At 40.5% G+C, this 19,878-nt stretch overlaps 1 protein-coding gene across 1 annotated transcript in view; it reads right to left on the bottom strand.

Moving 5' to 3' along the window:
• The window catches only part of LOC135244085 (uncharacterized), a 149,916-nt gene that overhangs the window by 61,740 nt on the left and 68,298 nt on the right, over nt 1-19,878 (bottom strand). The window contains exons 4-7 of the mRNA XM_064316284.1: nt 17,798-18,583; nt 15,752-15,954; nt 8,558-8,693; nt 6,779-7,489 (exon numbers count right to left, since the gene is read on the bottom strand). Of these exons, the coding sequence (XP_064172354.1) occupies nt 6,779-7,489; nt 8,558-8,693; nt 15,752-15,954; nt 17,798-18,583 (1,836 nt within the window). The remainder of the gene's footprint in view (nt 1-6,778; nt 7,490-8,557; nt 8,694-15,751; nt 15,955-17,797; nt 18,584-19,878) is intronic.

Genomic DNA, 19,878 nt, shown 5'->3' with positions numbered 1-19,878 from the left:
CATTAGGTTTTCATGTGCTTTGTTAGGGTTGGAGTGAAAACCTATGGAACGTACCGTACATCTCCTGAAACAAGGTTGGGCAAGCCCTGATTTGCAGTACATTTTGTGAAACAGTGTATGATTGAATCAGTTATACAATCTACCACATGGGGCAGTGTAGAGTAGTGTTTAGTGTGGCGTGTCACCTACACTGTCCTCTTCCAGGGTCACCCTGTCAGGCTCCTCTGCTTCACTCACTACAGAACTCCGTGTTCCGTATCCAGATGATGCTGAACTCTCTGGTTTACTCCTTTTCAGCCACCATGACACCTTACTGGAAACCTCATGAGCAAACCGGTAATCCCGCACAGAGCTGCCTGCTTCAGAGGGGGCTGGAGTCCCTCCACTCACTGTAACACAACACCACCAACAAGCTCTGTTACACTCAGATTCATCTGCATTACATTCTGTACATTACATTCATTTTCGTTATTTTCAGAAAGTGCTGCATAATGATTTATGATCATAATGTGGTTTAAGATTATTATGTGAATCATTGTCTTCTGTGGTGGATGGATATGTTTCTCATTCGTAGTTAATACACAAGCATAGTTTACATTGATCCAAATCAGCAAACTGTTTGATGTTCATATGTTTTTCCAGATGGTTATTACGTCCTTTGTTTTACAAGTAGTACTTTAATGTGGTGTTCATATTATGTGGGAGATGTATTAACTTGTAGACTGAATTGTTACGCATTTGAGAAGGTGTAAAAGGTTTTGCAATGTAGACTAGGACAGTTACATGGAAAGTACATTATAAATTAATCATTGTTTACTTATTGTATAAGGTATATGGTGGTGGTTGTTAATGAACTCGTAGCTAAACTCTAGGTGCTGAGAAATTCAGTCTAAAGAAAGTTGATGAATAAAACTCACAAGAAGGAGGAGGTAAATCCAAGCTGTTTCTCCACTTCCTGAATGGCAGTGTGGATCCCTCGGTCTCTGAGTCAGCCACAACCTTCAACATCCTGCCTATCAGCTCCTCCTCTCTTCTGCTCCATCCCTCCTCAAAGCTCTTCTGTTTTCTTTCCATTTTCTTTTCCGCAAAAAAACAAATGTATGTTAAAATGCTAGGGGGCTGATGGGTTTACAGTCTGTTGATTTACCTCTAGGGCTGCCCAAGCTTGTTTGAGGAGATCTGAGGTTCATTAGGTTTTCATGTGCTTTGTTAGGGTTGGAGTGAAAACCTATGGAACGTACCGTAGATCTCCAGAAACAAGGTTGGGCAAGCCCTGATTTGCAGTACATTTTGTGAAACAGTGTATGAGTGAATCAGTCATACAATCTACCACATGGGGCAGTGTAGAGTAGTGTTTAGTGTGGCGTGTCACCTACACTGTCCTCTTCCAGGGTCACCCTGTCAGGCTCCTCTGCTTCACTCACTACAGAACTCCGTGTTCCGTATCCAGATGATGCTGAACTCTCTGGTTTACTCCTTTTCAGCCACCATGACACCTTACTGGAAACCTCATGAGCAAACCGGTAATCCCGCACAGAGCTGCCTGCTTCAGAGGGGGCTGGAGTCCCTCCACTCACTGTAACACAACACCACCAACAAGCTCTGTTACACTCAGATTCACATGCGTTGCATTCTGTTATATTTTGTTATTTTCTGAAACTGTGGCATCATAATTTTGGATTTTGATTCACATTATGATTTTAAGTATTGTCATTATGTGAACATTACTTCTCTGTGCAGTGGATGGATTGTTTTCATTTGTACTTAATGCAAATCTGTTAAATTGATCCAAATTACAATCTGTTTAATGTTCATATGTTTTTCCGATGGTTATTACTCCTTTGTTTTACAAGTATATTTAGCTGGTGTTCATATATTGGGAGGTATGGTTTTAAGGGTTACCTTTCTGAACTTATGTGACAGGACATTTACAAACACTACACGTACAACAATAAGCTCAAATAAGGGGTTGTTTTTATGTACTTCTTCGCTCTTCTTTCCCGCCAATTACATTAAAATGCTCAGGCCCACAAGAGAATAAGCGTCTCCCTCAATTGGCATTTAGCTACATCAGCCAATAAAACCACCGGATTCACACGGAAAATGGACATATACAGAACTGCACATTAAAAAAAAAAAGACCCTTGTGGCAAGTTCACTAGTAGCTCACTAGTAGCTCACTGGTAGCTCACTGGTAGCGCATTTGCTTTAAGGACCTTTGGGTAAGTGAGAGGCACAGACTTGGGCAAATCTCTAACTCGTTACCTAGGCTGACTTGCTAAAAAATAATTGCATAAGAAATTTAAACTATTGCATTTGTAGCTGAAAAATCGATGCAGGAAACTCATTTATTTTTCTGAAATCCAGTCACTATCATTTCACGCATCGTTCACATTTTGATGATAAACAACCTGAAACGGTCGTCTAACTTCGTTAAAAGTACGAGCAAACGACAAAATTGGAGAAGATTTTAGGCTGTGTGGCTGCTCCAACATGTTAACATGGGCGCCGAAATGAAAAGCAAGAGGTTCTGCAAGCGAGACGCACACGCAGGGTAAGTGGTGGGGACCGGGCTTTATATATGCAAGCAACGTGACATTTTTTATACTTAAAAGTGTTTTTCTTCAGATAAAACTTACAAGAAGGTTGAAGAATATCCAAGCTGCTTCTCCTCTTTAATGGCAGTGTGGATCCCTCTTTCTTTGAGTCAACCACAATCTTTGACATTCTCTCTATCAGCTCCTCCTCTCTTCTGCTCCATTCCTCTTCAAAGCTCTTCCGTTGAACCATCATCATCCCTGTGAATTTTCCATCTCTGTCTCTCTCCTCTATACTGAATGGAACACCTCTGTTCCTGACAACCATCTCCTCTATCTTCTCCAGCAGCTCTGTGACCGGAGTCCCATCAGCCCTGTTCTCATTGTTAAGAACATGATACCTGTTCCTACATTTCTCTATGAGCTCTTGGAGGGCCCTCCCTTCAGTCTCAATGAACTGCTCAATGGTTCTGTCCCCCAGCCAGTCTCCCCTGGTGAACAGCACTATAGTGTGTCTCCAGACTCTCTCACTGAGAAGCTCCAGGTGTTCCACCGCTGATCTCCTGTGTCTCTCTCTGAATGCTGAGCTCAAATCAATGACCAGGAAGAGAGCACAGGGTCCCGGGGGACACAGAGACACACTGTGCACAATCTCCTGTTTATCCAGCTCTGCAGTGTCATTCACAGAATCATTATCCCACCAGCCTGGTGTGTCGACCACAGTGACCTGTCTCCCAGCTACTTCACCCTGTCTCTTCAGACACTGTGCAGTTCTTATTCCAGACTCAAACTCCTCTCTGCCCAGGATGGTATTTCCTGCTGAACTCTTCCCACTCAGTCTCCCCCCCAGCAGCACAATCCTCAGCTCTGAGAGACGGTGCTCCTCCCCTGTCAGAGAGAAAGAGAACAATTTACTCCTCATCGGGAGTGTAACAGACATTCAGCTCTGAGTTGAGCTGCTCTCTGTAAGTTTGGAGTGGAGAGTATGAAAAATAAAATGAAATTTTATACTGAAGACTAAAAAGAGTCAGGCCAGGCAGTAAATTTGTAGGTGCACAGTTGTGCATGAGACTTTTATTGATACCAATATAATGTCTCATTCAGTTCAATACATATTAACAGCCTAAAAGGTCAAAATACATTTCTTTTAAAACTGTGATGAAAATATGTTAAAAATTTAAAATATCACTACAGTAATTTTTGTCAAGAGGATTATTACTCGGAATTTAATGGCAAATATTATAAAGGGCTGCTAGGTGGCTCATCCTGCTAAGACACTGTTCCAGTGTGTGGATGCACCCCACACTCTGCTATCAAACCCTGACTGTGCAGTGCAGGCTGTGCTGGCAGCTCCACAGGGCAGCGTGCAATTGGCAGCTGCAGCAAGGAGAGTTCAATAAGCAGGATTTTATGTGTCTCATCAAGCACTAGCAACCATCTCAGTTCAACTGAGCGTCTGCAGCGTAAACAAACTCATGAAATGAACTCCTGCTACTCAAGATATGTGGAGGGATGAGAAGTTGGCAGCTGACATCCACACTTCAAAGGGTATGTGTGCTTCTCAGAACCCTGTTTAATCGGGGTGGCCACAGTAATGAGACTGGATTATGAATAAAACGGGGCTTTGCAAACTGGGAAAACAATGAACTAAACGCAATGAAAATATTTTATTAAACTATTACTACTGCCTCTCTGTTTGGCCCCTCATTCATACAGAAGTTAAATCAATAATTCTACATTATAAAATTTAGACATCGACCTCTTTAAACATCAACTGAAACACTTCAGTATGCAGCACAGGGGAAAGTCAGGGAGAAAAAATAGGACAGATATACACCTTTCTCTGGCGTAACAGTTTTCATTAGTAAAACACCTCAATAGAAAATAATTCAACACAGTATTGATTAATGGTAATATTCCACTTTAATTCAACTAAAAGTAAATTCTATAAATGAACGAAACTTACCCTCAAAAAGTGCTCTAAGCGTTTTTCTCTGATTCTGAACCTTCATCATCCTCTGTTTCATTCGTTCTTCCACTGTCCTCCTCTTCTCTTCTTCCTCCTGTAAGAGCATTCTATCTACTTCATAGAGAGAGCCTCCATGCCCTGCCATCATCTCCTCTATCTTCTCCAGCAGCTCTGTGACCTGAGTCCCATCAGCCCTGTTCTCATTGTTGAGAACATGATACCTGTTCCCACATTTCTCTATGAGCTCTTGGATGGCCCTCCCTTCAGCCTCAATGTGCTGCTCAATGGTTCTGTCTCCCAGCCAGTCTCCCCAGGTGAACAGCACTATAGTGTGGCTCCAGACTCTCTCACTGAGAAGCTCCAGGTGTTCCACCGCTGATCTTCTTTGTTTCTCTTCGAATAATGAGCTCACATATATGACCAGGAAGAGAGCGCAGGGTCCCGGGTGACACAGAGACACACTGCGCACAATCTCCTGTTTATCCAGCTCTGCAGTGTCCTTCACAGAATAATCGTTCCACCAGCCTGGTGTGTCGACCACAGTGACCTGTCTCCCAGCTACTTCACCCTGTCTCTTCACACACTGTGCAGTTCTTACTCCAGACTCAAACTCCTCTCTGCCCAGGATGGTGTTTCCTGCTGAACTCTTCCCACTCCGTCTTCCCCCCAGCAGCACAATCCTCAGCTCTGAGAGACGGTGCTCCTCCCCTGTCAGAGAGAAAGAGAACAATTTACTCCTCATCAGGAGTGTAACAGACATTAAGCTGTGAGATGTGCTGCTCTCTGTAAGTTTGAAGTGGAGAGTATTAATAATGAAATGATATTCATCAGTATGGGCATATGAGAGGTGGGATTTGGGTTAAACCTTCATGAACAAAGTTGTGCATGGAACTTTTGCGCAAATCAACAGAATGTCTTAATTTAATCAAAGCGTTTTACAGCCTGAAATTTCACAACATAATGCTTTCAATAATGTGATGGGAATATCTGAAGAATGAAAAATAATCACACAAAATCTATAGCAAGAAGAACATTGCTATATTATTAAGTGCATTAGTGTAATGGGGTTGCTGGGTGACTCATCCTGCTAAGACACTGTTCCATAGTGTGGATGCACCCCACAGTCTGCTATCAAACTCTGACTGTGCAGCGCAGGCTGTGGCTGGCAGCTCCACAGGGCAGCATGTAATTGGCAGCAGGGAGAGTTCAGTCAGCAGGATTTTCTGTCTCATCCAACACTATGAACCGCCTCAGTTCCACTGAACGTCTGCAGCCTAAACGCGCTCATGAAATCAGCTCCTGCTACTCAACAACTGTGGAGGGGAGAGAAATTGGCAGCTGACAGCCACACTTCAAAGGGAACGTGTGCTTCTCTGCACCCTGTTTAATCAGGGTGGCTGCAGTGATGACACTGGATTATGAATTACACTGGGAATTGCCAACAGGGAGAAAAATGAAAAAATGCAGTGAAAATTATTATATAAGGAATTATGACTGTGTCGCAGTCGGTCCGCCTGAGAGGCGGATTGGTCTCGGCTGCGCCGGCTGGTGGAGAGAGCACACGCACCTGGGCTGTGTTAGCTAATCAGCCCAGGTGCTTAAAGGTGTGCTGCTCTCCACAGTTCGGGGCCGAGACCGGGAGCTCACACAGAGAGCGCAGTTATGATTTTTGTTTCGTGTTATTTGGAGCACTGGATAGAAAGCATTCCTCAGCTGGGATGCTAGAGGAGCTGGACCTGGCCGGGAAGGCGGGGCGGCTGCAGAGCGACAAACTGAAATAGCTGTCGCTCTGTTTTACTTTTTTTTGTATTTGTTATTTTAGCTTGCTGTTTTAGTTAATTGTTTTGCCCGGAACCCATGAGGGGGATCAGTGAAGCGGTCTGTTTATTTTATTTCGTTTTTGTGTGTGTGCGCTCTCTCTCTCCATGCGACAGAAACGGTGTTCCTCGGCACTGCCGCATCTCCCTCCCCGGGGTGTCACATTGGCGTGGGACAGACTGCCTTCGATTTGGCACTCATTCATACAAAACTAAAATCAAGTATTATGCATCATCATATGTACAAAATGGCCTCTTTAAGCACTCACTCACACCTCAGTATGCAGCACAGGGGAAAGTCAGGAAAAAAGTAAACACAGATATACGTTTCACTGGAGTAACTCTTTTCATTGGTAAAACTCCTCAATAGAAAATAATTCAACATAGTTATAATTAATGTAAATATTCCACTGTAATTCCTCTACATGTAAAGTCTATATATGAAAAATACGTACCCGCAAAAAGTGCTCTGAGAGTCTTTCTCTGCATCTGAACCTTCGTCAATCTCTGTTTCACTCGCTGTTCCACTGCCCTCCTCTTCTCTTCCACCTCCTGTAAGAGCATTCTATCTACTTCATAGTGAGAGCCTCCATGCCCTGCCATCATCTCCTTTATCTTCTCCAGCAGCTCTGTGACCTGAGTCCCATCAGCCCTGTTCTCATTGTTGAGAACATGATACCTGTTCCCACATTTCTCTATGAGCTCTTGGATGGCCCTCCCTTCAGTCTCAATGTGCTGCTCAATGGTTCTGTCCCCCAGCCAGTCTCCCCTGGTGAACAGCACTATAGTGTGTCTCCAGACTCTGTCACTGAGAAGCTCCAGGTGTTCCACCACTGATCTCTTCTCTGTATCTCTGAATGCTGAGCTAAGATCAACGACCAGGAAGAGAGCGCAGGGTCCTGGGGGACACAGAGACACACTGCGCACAATCTCCTGTTTATCCAGCTCTGCAGTGTCCTTCACAGAAAAGTTCGTCCACCAGCCTGGTGTGTCGACCACAGTGACCTGTCTCCAAGCTACTTCACCCTGTCTCTTCACACACTGTGCAGTTCTTACTCCAGACTCAAACTCCTCTCTGCCCAGGATGGTGTTTCCTGCTGAACTCTTCCCACTCCGTCTCCCCCCCAGCAGCACAATCCTCAGCTCTGAGAGACGGTGCTCCTCCCCTGTCAGAGAGAAAGAGAACAATTTACTCCTCATCAGGCGTGTAACAGACATTCAGCTCTGAGATGAGCTGCTCTCTGTAACTTAGGAGAGAAGAGTATTAATGATGAAATTGAATTTAATACTGAAGACAAAAGAGAGTTGGGCCGGGTAGTAAATTAGTATGTGCATAGTTGTCCATGATACTTTTTTTGGACCAATATAATGTCTCATTCGGTGCAATACATATTAACAGCCTAAAAGGTCAAAAAAATTACTTTTAAAACTGTGATCAAAATATGTTTAAAATTTTAAATATCAGTAGAGTAATTTTTGTCAAGAGAATTATTACTCAGAATTTAATGTCAAATTACATAAAAGGTTGCTGGGTAGCTCATCCTGCTAAGACACTGTTCCATAGTGTGGATGCACCCCACAGTCTGCTATCAAAACCTGACTGTGCAGTGCAGGCTGTGCTGGCAGCTCCACAGGGCAGCAGGTAATTGGCAGCAGCAGGGAGAGTTCAGTCAGCAGGATTGTTTTTGTCTCATCAAGCCTAGCAACCGTCTGAGTTCAACTGAGTGTCTGCAGCCTAAACAAACTTATGAAATGAGCTCCTTCTACTCAACAACTGTGGAGGTGAAGGAGGATGGCAGCTGGCAGCTCACACTCCAAAGAGAATGTGTGCTTCTCTGCACCCTGTTTAATCAGGGTGGCTGCAGAATTAAGTCTAGATTATGAATAAAACTGGGTATTGCAATCTGTAAAAAAAATGAAACAATGCACTGAAAATGATTTTTAAACTATGACTACAACCTTTCTGTTTGGCCCACATTAAAACTAAAATAAATTAAAGCGTTCCACATTTTTAAATGTACAAATTGGCCTCTTTAAGCACCCACTCACACCTCAATATGCAGCACAGGGGGCAGTCAGGAGAAAATAAAGACAGATATACACCTTTCTCTGGAGTAACACTTTTCATTGGTAAAACACCGCAATGGAATATGATTCAAGACAGTAATGATTAATGTAAATATGCTACTGAAATTCCTCAAAAAAAATTATTTCAATAAATCAAAAAAACTTACCCTCAAAAAGTGCTCTGAGAGTTTTTCTCTGTTTCTGTTTCTTCATTATCCTCTCTTTCACTTGTTCTTCCATTGCCCTCCTCTTCTCTTCCACCTCCTGTTCTGTCTCCCAGCCAGTCTCCCCAGGTGAACAGCACTATAGTGTGTCTCCAGACTCTCTCACTGAGAAGCTCCAGGTGTTCCACCACTGATTTCTTCTCTGTATCTCTGAACGCTGAGCTCACATAAATGACCAGGAAGAGAATGCAGGGTCCCGGGGGACACAGAGACACACTGCGCACAATCTCCTGTTTATCCAGCTCTGCAGTGTCCTTCACAGAATAATTCATCCACCAGCCTGGTGTGTCGACCACAGTGACCTGTCTCCCAGCTACTTCACCCTGTCTCTTCACACACTGTGCAGTTCTTACTCCAGACTCAAACTCCTCTCTGCCCAGGATGGTGTTTCCTGCTGAACTCTTCCCACTCCGTCTCCCCCCCAGCAGCACAATCCTCAGCTTGGAGTGATGGCACTTCTCCCCTGTTAGACAAACAATATTTAAGTTTACAAACATCACTTTTTGACAAAATCAGCTATTTAATTAACTTATATAATCCCGTTATGCATCTCTATTCTGGTACGCATGATAATATTTATTTTAAAATAAAACAAACCAAAAAAAAAAAAACAACAAGAAAATCATTTTCTACATAGAAAGAAGAAACCCACCATGATGAGAGGTCATTTTTGAGAGGTGGATTTTCACCAGCTGCCATGTCAGTCCCTATGTCTTGGTCTATTTTCGTCTGTTTAATAAAATTATTTTCACTGAATTTTTATGAAATCATTGTCAGTTTTTTTAGTATGTTCACCCATCTTCTGCTAATGTCGTGCTGAAACATTTTCACACACAAAACGTGTGCCACATCATAACATCAGGCTTCTCCTCCTTTTTATTCAGTTTTTGCAAGAATAGTTCATTTCCTCAGGTCACCTCTTCAGCTTAATGCATATTTTTAATTGAACGTTTTTTGTGCAAAGTTAAGATATTTAACATATTCAGATAACTTTCTGACCTGCCAGCTTATCCATGGGCATTAGACACATCAAGGTGTGTCGTGGTTAGAAATAGACATGAAAACTAAACTGAACTGTCCCTTTAAGTTCAATGTTCAATGTCTTATCTTTGCACCTTTTTTCCCCACCCAAATAAGTCTAACAAGTTGGACAGCCATTTTGCAATACTTTTAAAGCCAACATTTAATGTAATAAAAAATATAGGCCTACTATATTTTTTTTAAGTGCACGATTGTCAATTAAATCACAAAAGGGTGCCATATGGCTTCTAACAAATGTGGATTTTCACAGATAAAACTGCATAAAGTATTCAGTTTGTTAACAAAATTTTAATAGTCCATTATCAAATTCAAGAAGCCCACCTCTGAAAGTACATAGCCTACAGAAGCGCATTGCAACAACTGCAAAAACAATAAAAAATAGAAATGAACAAAATAGTATATTGTGATAATTTCACACTAATTTGGGATCATGAAATTGTCATATTTTTACATGAAAATATAATATAATCTATATACCCAATACATTACAACTCGACAAACATTCTCTTAATACGAAATAATTCCATCATGCATGTTACATGAAAAGATCATGCTAAAATATGGAAACTTCTATTCATTATGGCACAAGTGATAGCGTTGATTGGGTTTTACTTTCTTATTGGTTTGTGTCATGATGCAGTAATGTCGACAGAGCATCGAGTGAAAACATTGAGAGCTGTAGGGCAGGCATGAATATTTACGTATACAATTTATGAATATGATTCCGTATATCTGAAAGTATGGTGAAAAGAAAAATAAATACAATTTTACCTGACTGACACAACTCCTGACTGTTCCCACTCACATATTTGAGTCGTTTCCGCATAACCAGTGTTCCAGGTCGAGTAAAAGTGAACTTTGTAGTACAGAACATGGGTGAGTTCAGCGATGCTTATTGTTAATGTTGATGACCTTTGAAACTGATAGACTTCTGTTGGGAAAATCTGTCTAGCACCAAATGATTGCAAGTGGGGTAAATAATTTCCCATTGGTAAATGCAGTGGCTGTAGCAGTTTTCCTATTGGCTAAACGAGCGTTGATGGGTGTGGGAGAGGGCTGTGAACGAATAGAGGAAAGGCCACAGAGTCTTGTACTTTCTTCAAACTGCAATGCTTCCTGTAGAACAGAAAGGGCTTCACCATAACAAGTACTGTAACTCTTTATTAACACAATCTATTGAAACATCTTATATTATTCCTGTCCTTGTCCACATGTCATCCTCATCCTCATTCACCTGGCTTCTAATTTAAGTAAACTGAACCTGCACAACAAAAACTTTTCAGTTGAAATTTATACTGTTTGTGTAAACTTGTGTTCAACTCTTGTATTAAAGGTAGAATATAATCCTCATTTGGCCAGTAAAAAAATGGTAAAACACATATGCATGTAAATACAGTGAAATAAAAGTAGATTCTATTTACCTTTATCTCACATTCATCTTTTGATCTCAAATTCAAATGCTTTAAGTAAGTATATGGCAAAAATAACCAATTTCACTCTTCCATTACTATACTTTTGAAGGGCACTGTGTATGAGGCATGTAAAGGCATATGAAAAGTGTGAATGAATCCATATGGATCCCTTTTGTGCCATATGGACAGCCCTATACACACCTCCACATGAAAGGCAGTGGGATTGTGCTGGCAGTACGCAGTGTGCAGGTCTCATTCGATCTTTCTCAGGATGGTGGGGGGTTGGGGGGGCGAGGGAGAGAGAGAGAGAGAGAGAGAGAGAGAGAGAGGTTAAAGGGCAGTAGTGGAGGAGGAAGAAAGAGAGAAGGAGGGAGACTGATAAGAGATATAGAGATGGAAGGCAAAAAACAGAGAGGTTAGGAGAGAGAGGCAGAGGGAAAGAGAAAGCCGATGAGAGAATGCAAGAGAAAGTGAGATAGGTAAAATAAAGTTGGGTGGGTAGAGTGAGAAACAGAGAACAAAACAGGGAAATGAAGATCTAATATGTCCATATGTCCACACAGTTATCATTTATGTGATTGGCAGGCCCCCTCACCCAGTTCATATATTTATATGATCTCTATTCACACAGCCAGATATTTACTGAAGCAATTTGGGCTGAGCTCATTGTTCAATGGTACGATTGCAGAGCCCAACCTGAGATATGAACTCACAACCTCACACGCCAGTTCCCTAATCATTATGCATCTGCCACCGGGAGTTTTTCCTTGCCACTACTGCTTTAGGCTTGCTCCTGTGGGCGTCTAGGCCAGGGTTGTCTGTGAAGCGTATTGTGACAATTTCTGTGAAATAAGCTATACAAATAAAATTTGATTGATTCGATTGATTGATTGAGCTCTGCATCCCATGGTGTAGTACAATACTGAAAGACATGATAAAATAAAGCATAATCAATATTTCAGGAAACTCCCGTGAAGTAGGGACTAAATAAGTTTTGTAAATTTGGCTGATTTTATCTGAATATCCTGAAAGAATGCCAGACAGGCACCTCAAGCCTCACATCATCCCTGTGTATCTAAGCACAAAAAATGAACCCTTTCATGAACAAACATATTTCTTTAGTTACTAATTACTGGACAGCCTGAACAAGCTTTGTGGAAACAGCAGGCAGTTCACGCAGTGAGTTCATTTGCCTAACATGTCAGTACAGATCGTATAAACCACCATGTTTACTTACAGGCATAGATGTAATGGCATCTCTACATGAGTGAGATTGATCTGGTAGCATCAATTTAAACATAAAAGTGATATAGTCATTCTGTCTGTCGTGCAGAAATAAGTCAGCCAGACAGGGGGGATATGAAATGGGTGATTAGGGTACAGTGTTCAAAAACAAAAAGCAAAATCCAAAATGAGAAATTTGTCTGTATGTAGTCTAGTGAGCAAGATAATAAAAACAAAAACAGGAATGAAGTGAGACCAGTCTGCTGTAGGTTGGCAGAACCTCTGTTATGCACTCTATGCACAAAAACATTTTTAAAAAGCGAAGAAAGGGAAACACTGAGCGATAATGAAAGAGAAACCTCCCTGAGCAATAATCTATGTCACACAAGAACACAATGTACAAGAGCACTGATAAACCGATCATAAAGCATTTGCAATGATTAACTTGATGGCAATAAAACCTAAACAACCCAGCTAATGTTTACCATGGCCACTGCCCAGCACATCACTCTTAAAACTATTCACATTCACCACCCACCGGCTGACCTGGTCATGACATCACGACACAATGCACAGGTCTGATACCAAAAACCACAGTAGTTTTTGAATTTTGCATTTATATAATTATAAGTGAATGAGTTATTTATATAGCATAGTGTGATATACACATACTTTTACTAAGCATTACTTGTTTTCTTGTTGTAAATACTTGCCATTTTGGTGAGTCGTGTGGTGCGGTCCATAGGGGGGTTTATGTAAGGAGGGATATCCACTCTCCTTTATGAATGATATGCTATAAACAGGTCTATGTTAATGTAACGGTGGTGGTGGTGGTGAACTGAATAGGAATAGGAAGGTAGCAGGAGAACTGGATTAAGTTGCAAAAAATAACAGATACTTTAATGAGTCACATCAGGATATGAGCATACAAAAAAAAACCAAGAGGGCTCAAAACAAAAAACCAAAAACTTGAGACTATGTACAATGTTCAGAGAGCACCTGATCAGAGGCCAACACAGAGCAGCTGGCACGAAGGCTCAAGACTCAGTAAGGAGCAAATAAACTAGGCAGAATAAATGGTGTAACTAATTAGATCTCGAATTACAAACAGCTGAACACATAATGACATAATCAGCATTCATGATGACTATGTCGCCCTCTGGTGACCAGCAGGAGGGGGTGCAGCTTGGATCCTCACAGTTAAATACACTAATGTGTCAAGGTATTTCATTCCCATTAAAGAGAATACATTTTTGTGTTTTATTATTATTACCTTGCAGACCAGCTGTGACAGTCCAATGTAGAATCAGTGCCAGGCTGCTGCACACCATGAAAGGAAGTCCATTTCAGAATCACTGCCAGCTTAATGATCCAGTTGAACTCGGTCTGAGTGAACTCATTCAGTTTTTAATGGGAAATCATCAGGCAAACAAAAGCAGGAAGATATTCTGTATCACTTATGGTGGCAAATCCAATTAAGCTCGATTTCTGTTAGTTTCTTTATCAATGCCACTTAGGTCCATGTGAACAGTTGAACTTAATTTCTAATGCGTTCCGCAATCCCAAATCCGGTAACTCAGTTCCTTTAACATAATCCACAATTAGCAAGTTACTCTCAACTCCATAGGTAATGATGCAAGGTAATTTATTTTCCCAAAAACAACACAGGTTTTCATCCAGGAGGAAAAAACTTTTTTTGGTTGTAGTTAAGGTATGTTAAGGTCACATTATGGTTCGTTACTTTACATTATGTTACATTACATTACAGTCAGACCTGGGTCAAATACATATTTAAAGTATTATGTTTACTAAAAAATACTTATTTAGAAATTATTTGAAATTCAGCATTTACAAATACTGAGTATTTAAATTACAAAATGCATGTGAAAATACATTTAAGGAGAATTTGCATGTATTTGCAAAAACTTTCAAATATGCCTTGAAAACATTTAAAATACTGAATTTTCGAATACAAAGTGTTTGATTTAATGTAATTATTTGAAAATAATTTCACAACGTGAGGCCAGTGGTGTAACATGCATGGAGAGTGGATGTGTTTGTGTGGATAATGGATGTGTTTGTGTGGACAGTGGATGTGTTTGCTTTGGAGAGTGGATGCGTTTGTGTGGACAGTGGATGTGTTTGTATGGAGAGTGGATGTGTTTGTGTGGAGAGTGGACGTGTTTGTGTGAAGACTGGATGTGTTTGCGTGGAGAACGGATGTGTTTGCGTGGAGTGTGGATGTGTTTGTGTGGAGAGTGGATGTGTTTGTGTGAAGACTGGATGTGTTTGATTGTAGCCCTGAGCCAGTAGGCTGTCTTCTGATAGGCCCTAAACGTGTTTACATGAATCAGGACTCACAGGCTTGTAATCTTCAAATCAGACATTGCAAGAGCCAAAGAAAAAAAATCCTTTGCATTTTGTGATTTTAATTATCAGTTCCCACGCCTTAACAAAAAATTAAAAAGTTGAACGAATGAATGAAGGTGGAGAGAGAGAGAACAATTTTTAGCTAATTCAATTTGGACAAATAGCATTCAATACGTAAAAAAAAAAAATCATAAGTTTCAGGAGCATGGTTTACAGTATGTACAGGTTAAAGCCTTTTATCAGATTCATTCTCCTCCTATAACCATCATGAATTAATGTTCAAATTTTAAGGCATCAGAGGAAACAATTTTATACTCTGGATTATTGCGTTATCGTGTTCACATACGTGTCATAAAGCACAGACTTTAGCCTGCACTTTAGCCCTTGAGTTGTCATAAAACTGGTTAAAAAAATATTTTTCCTGTTTCATGACTTACTGGACAAAGCCTCATTGTACAGAAGTTTTGGAATATTGTATATCCTAGATGATAGAATATTTATCCCTAATACTTAAAACATCATATAATTTATATGTCTGTCAGGAGAGCCAGGAAAATTCCAGTTTCCTTGTAATTTTATTTAACATCTTTTTTTGTTGTTGCTGTGATGGCAGTTTTTGCTGCTTTGAACATTTTTCCCCTAACGTAAGAAATGAAAGAGCTTCATTTTATCTCTCTGTAAAGCAGTGGTCATGGCTTACAGTTCATTGACATTTCATTACACACTGAGCCACTCACACAGATACACAGAAATATTATATAAATTTGATCTTGTCTATGTCATGTATACTATAAAATTACACATCTTTCAAATTCAATCTAGTTTTCAATTGTATATTGGCATGCCCATAGCCATCAGCATTGCTTTGATTGCATTGAATCAATCACTGAATATTTCATATTTTTACAGGCCTTTCAGTTTCAACTGATCACAGACACAAATCTCTGAAGTCATTAGTATGAAAGACTTGGAATTTTTTCAATCAAAAACATTGAAAAGCAAATGTATGGTTTTGGAAAAAACAGCAGATGAAGTAGTTACACAATCTACCACATGGGGCAGTGTAGAGCAGTGTTTAGTGTGGCGTGACACTGTCCTCTTCCAGGGTTACCCTGTCAGGCTCCTCTGCTTCACTCACTACAGAACTCAGTGTTCCGTATCCAGATGATGCTGAACTCGCTGGTTTACTCCTTTTCAGCCACCATGACACCTTCCTACTGGAAAGTTTCAGAGCTGGATGGGAATCCCGCACAGAGCTGCCTGCTTCAGAGGGGGCTGGAGTCCCTCCACTCACTGTAACACAACAACACCAATAAGCTCTGTTACACTCAAATTCACACGCGTTGTATTCTGTTATATTTTGTTATTTTCTGAAACTGCGGCATCATAAATATTTTTGAGATCTTTCTGATTCACATAATGATTTAGGAAAATAAGGGAATTTAGGGTCATGATATGAATCATTCACTTCTCTGCTGCAGCATGGACTGATATTTCATTTGAAATTAATTTGCAATCACATGTTAATTTGATCCAAATTACAAATCTGTTTAATGTTCATATGTTTGTCCAGATGGTTATTACATCCTTAGTTTTTAAAGTAATATTTTAGTCTGGTGTTCATATTTGTGGGAGGTAAAGGTTACTTTCAGACCTTATGTGAACAGACATTTACAAACAACAATAAAACCCCAAACTAACGGGATTTTGTTTTTTCCTTCTTCTGCTTCTTCTTTATCCTGCCAATTACATCAGCACAAATGCTCCAGGCCCACAAAGAATATGTCTCCCCATTGGAAATGTAGCTATATCAGTCAATAAAAACATCAGATACACATGGAAACTGGACAACTTCTAAATAAAAAATAATACTTCGGCAGAGACTAGTTCACTAGTAGCTCACTGGTAGCGCATTTGCGCACAGGAGCTTTGGACAAGTGAGAGGCATGGACTTGGGCAAATCTCTAACTCATTGCACAGGCTAGCTTGCAAATAATTGCATAAAAATTTTAACTATTGCTTTTGCAACTGATTAATCGACGCAGGAAACTCATTTATTTTTCTGAAATCCAGTCAGTATCATTTCACACGTTGTTTACATTTTGATGATAAACCTGAAAAAATCATCAAACCTGAATCGGTCATCTAACTTTTTTAAAACAGCAAGCAAACGACAAAAATAAAAACGTCTTTTTTATTGCCAAGGTCCATATAATTGTTTGAATCCTTCTGGGTAAAATAGACTCACACTTTAGACACTTTCTGCACTATGACCGAGTGTAACACTAGATAGTTTGCTAATGAATAAACAGAGCACGTGTATAACGTTAGTACAGGCAGCACCAAAATTAATCACCAAAATCTGTGTTGTGATTCCGCCCGGTAGGTAACCTTACTGGTCGTGCGGAAATTGCCGCAAGATAATGATTTCTTCACAACAGGTAGGCTGTATAAAATTTTTTTACACTGAGAACGGTCAAGATGACTGCTGCACCATTTCTCCTGATAACTACTTTTTAAGCTACTGTAGTTACTCTGCAAGGCTGCAAATGACCAATTTCTAAATTAATGTAGCCCTATAGATCATCTACAGACATATAAGCAATCAGTAGGTCTGTCATGTACACAATACCCCGTTAAAAACGCTTTCATTTAAAAATATGACAAACAATTTCATTTATTTGTCATTCATGATAAAGGAAAAATGATTGAATCCATGCCTATGTGCTTCATTCAGCTAGAATGCATGCATGTAAGTCTGCATGTCTCTTTCATAGTCAAAATTTATGTGAATGACTATTATCACTTACTCATAACAAACACAGTTCAAAAAGTAATGATATCAGAAGAAAAACACATTTTCAACAAATAAGAGTTTGTGTGAGCTAACAGCAAATATAATTTATTGAAAATTGGCATCAATACTTTTAATGGCAGGCCTAGATTTTGAAAGTTAAATTCAGTGCTTTATATATACACTGCATTTATATAGTGCTTCTATCCTAAGTGCTTTACACGCCCAGGGTGGGGGATCGAACCAGCAACCCTCCGACTGTCACCCCATATATGCAACATGATGCAATGTAACGTGACATTTTTATATATTGAAAAGTGTTTCTCTTCAGATAAAACTTACAAGAAGGTAGAAGAATATCCAAGCTGCTTCTCCTCTTGAATGGCAGTGTGGATCCCTCTTTCTTTGAGTCAACCACAATCTTGGACATTCTCTCTATCAGCTCTTCCTCCCTTCTGCTCCATTCCTCTTCAAAGCTCTTCTGTTGAACCATTTTCTTTCCTATAAATTTGCCGTCTCTGTCTCTCTCCTCTATACTGAAGGGAACACCTGTGTTCCTGGCTACCATCTCCTCTATCTTCTCCAGCAGCTCTGTGACCTCAGTCCCATCAGCCCTGTTCTTATTGTTGAGAGCATGGTACCTGTTCCCACATTTCTCTATGAGCTCTTGGAGGGCCCTCCCTTCAGTCTCAATGCGCTGCTCAATGGTTGTGTCTCCCAGCCAGTCTCCCCTGGTGAACAGCACTATAGTGTGTCTCCAGACTCTCTCACTGAGAAGCTCCAGGTGTTTCACCGCTGATCTCCTGTGTCTCTCTCTGAATGATGAGCTCACATCAATGACCAGGAAGAGAGCGCAGGGTCCCGGGGGACACAGAGACACACTGCGCACAATCTCCTGCTTATCCAGCTCTGCAGTGCTATTCACAGAATAATTATTCCACCAGCCTGGTGTGTCCACCACAGTGACCTGTCTCCCAGCTACTTCACCCTGTCTCTTCACACACTGTGCAGTTCTTATTCCAGACTCAAACTCGTCTCTGCCCAGGATGGTGTTTCCTGCTGAACTCTTCCCACTCAGTCTCCCCCCCAGCAGCACAATCCTCAACTCTGAGAGACGGTGCTCCTCCCCTGTCAGAGAGAAAGAGAACAATTTAATCCTCATCAAGAGTGTAACAGTCATTCAGCTCTGAGATGAGCTGCTCTTAATAGTGAAATTATATTTATTACTGAGGACATATGTCAGGTGGGATGTGAGTTTAACCTTCATGAACAAAATTGTGCCTGAGACGTTTGAACATATTGGTGTAATGTCTTAATCTGTTCAATGCATTTTACAGCCTGAAATGTCGGAACAAATTGCTTTTCATAATGTGATGGGAATATCTCAAGAATTTCAAATAATCACAGCATATCTATGCCAAGAAAAGCACTGATATGATTTTAATTAAAAGGGTGTTATGGAGCTGCTGGGTGACTCATCCTGATAATACACTGTTCCAGAGTGTGGATGCACCCCACAGTTTGCTATCAAACCCTGACTGTGCAGTGCAGGCTGTGCTGGCAGCTCCACAGGGCAGCATGTAATTGGCAGCAGCAGGGAGAGTTCAGTCAGCAGGATTTTTTTTTGTCTCATCAAGCAGTAGCAACCGTCTCAGTTCAACTGAGCGTGTGCAGCCTAAACACACTCATGAAATGAGCTCCTGCTACTCAACAACTGAGGAGGTGAACGAGGTTGGCAGCTGGCTGCTCACACTTCAAAGAGAATGTGTGCATCTTTGAAACCTGTTAAATCTGGGTGGCTGTAGAAATAAGACTGCATTATGAATAAAACAGGATAATGCCAACTGTGAAAAAAATGAAAAAATGCAGTGAAAATGATTTTCAAACTATGACTAGAACCTTTTTGTTTGGCCCTCATTAAAACAAAAATAAATTAAAGCATTCCACATTTTTGAATGTACAAATTGGCCTCTTTAAGAACCCACTCACACCTCAGTATGCAGCACAGGGGAAAGTCAGGAGAAAATAAAGACAGATATACACCTTTCTCTGGAGTAACACTTTTCATTAGTAAAACACCTCCGTGGAATATGATTCAAGACAGTAATGATTAATGTAAATATTCTACTGAAATTCTTATAAAAATAATTTCAATAAATGAAAAAAACTTACCCTCAAAAAGTGCTCTGAGAGTTTCAACTGGGGTGTTTCAGCCCAAAAACCCCTTGAAATATCCTTACTAAAAAACCCGGGAGGGGAAAGGTTTGGGAGTGGCGGGGTCACACTTCAAAAGAGAATTGGTTTTTGAAAACCTGTTTAAAAACGGGTTGGGTGTAGAAAAAAAGACTGCATTAGAATTAAAAAACCCCTAATTTCCAACTGTGAAAAAAAAAAAGCAGGGAAAATGATTTTCAAACCCATGA

This window comes from Anguilla rostrata, chromosome 17 (assembly GCF_018555375.3).
Source record: "Anguilla rostrata isolate EN2019 chromosome 17, ASM1855537v3, whole genome shotgun sequence".
Classification (NCBI taxonomy): domain Eukaryota; kingdom Metazoa; phylum Chordata; class Actinopteri; order Anguilliformes; family Anguillidae; genus Anguilla; species Anguilla rostrata.
The sequence above is the reverse complement of the archived record's forward strand: the minus strand, read 5'-3'. Positions and strand labels throughout refer to the sequence as shown.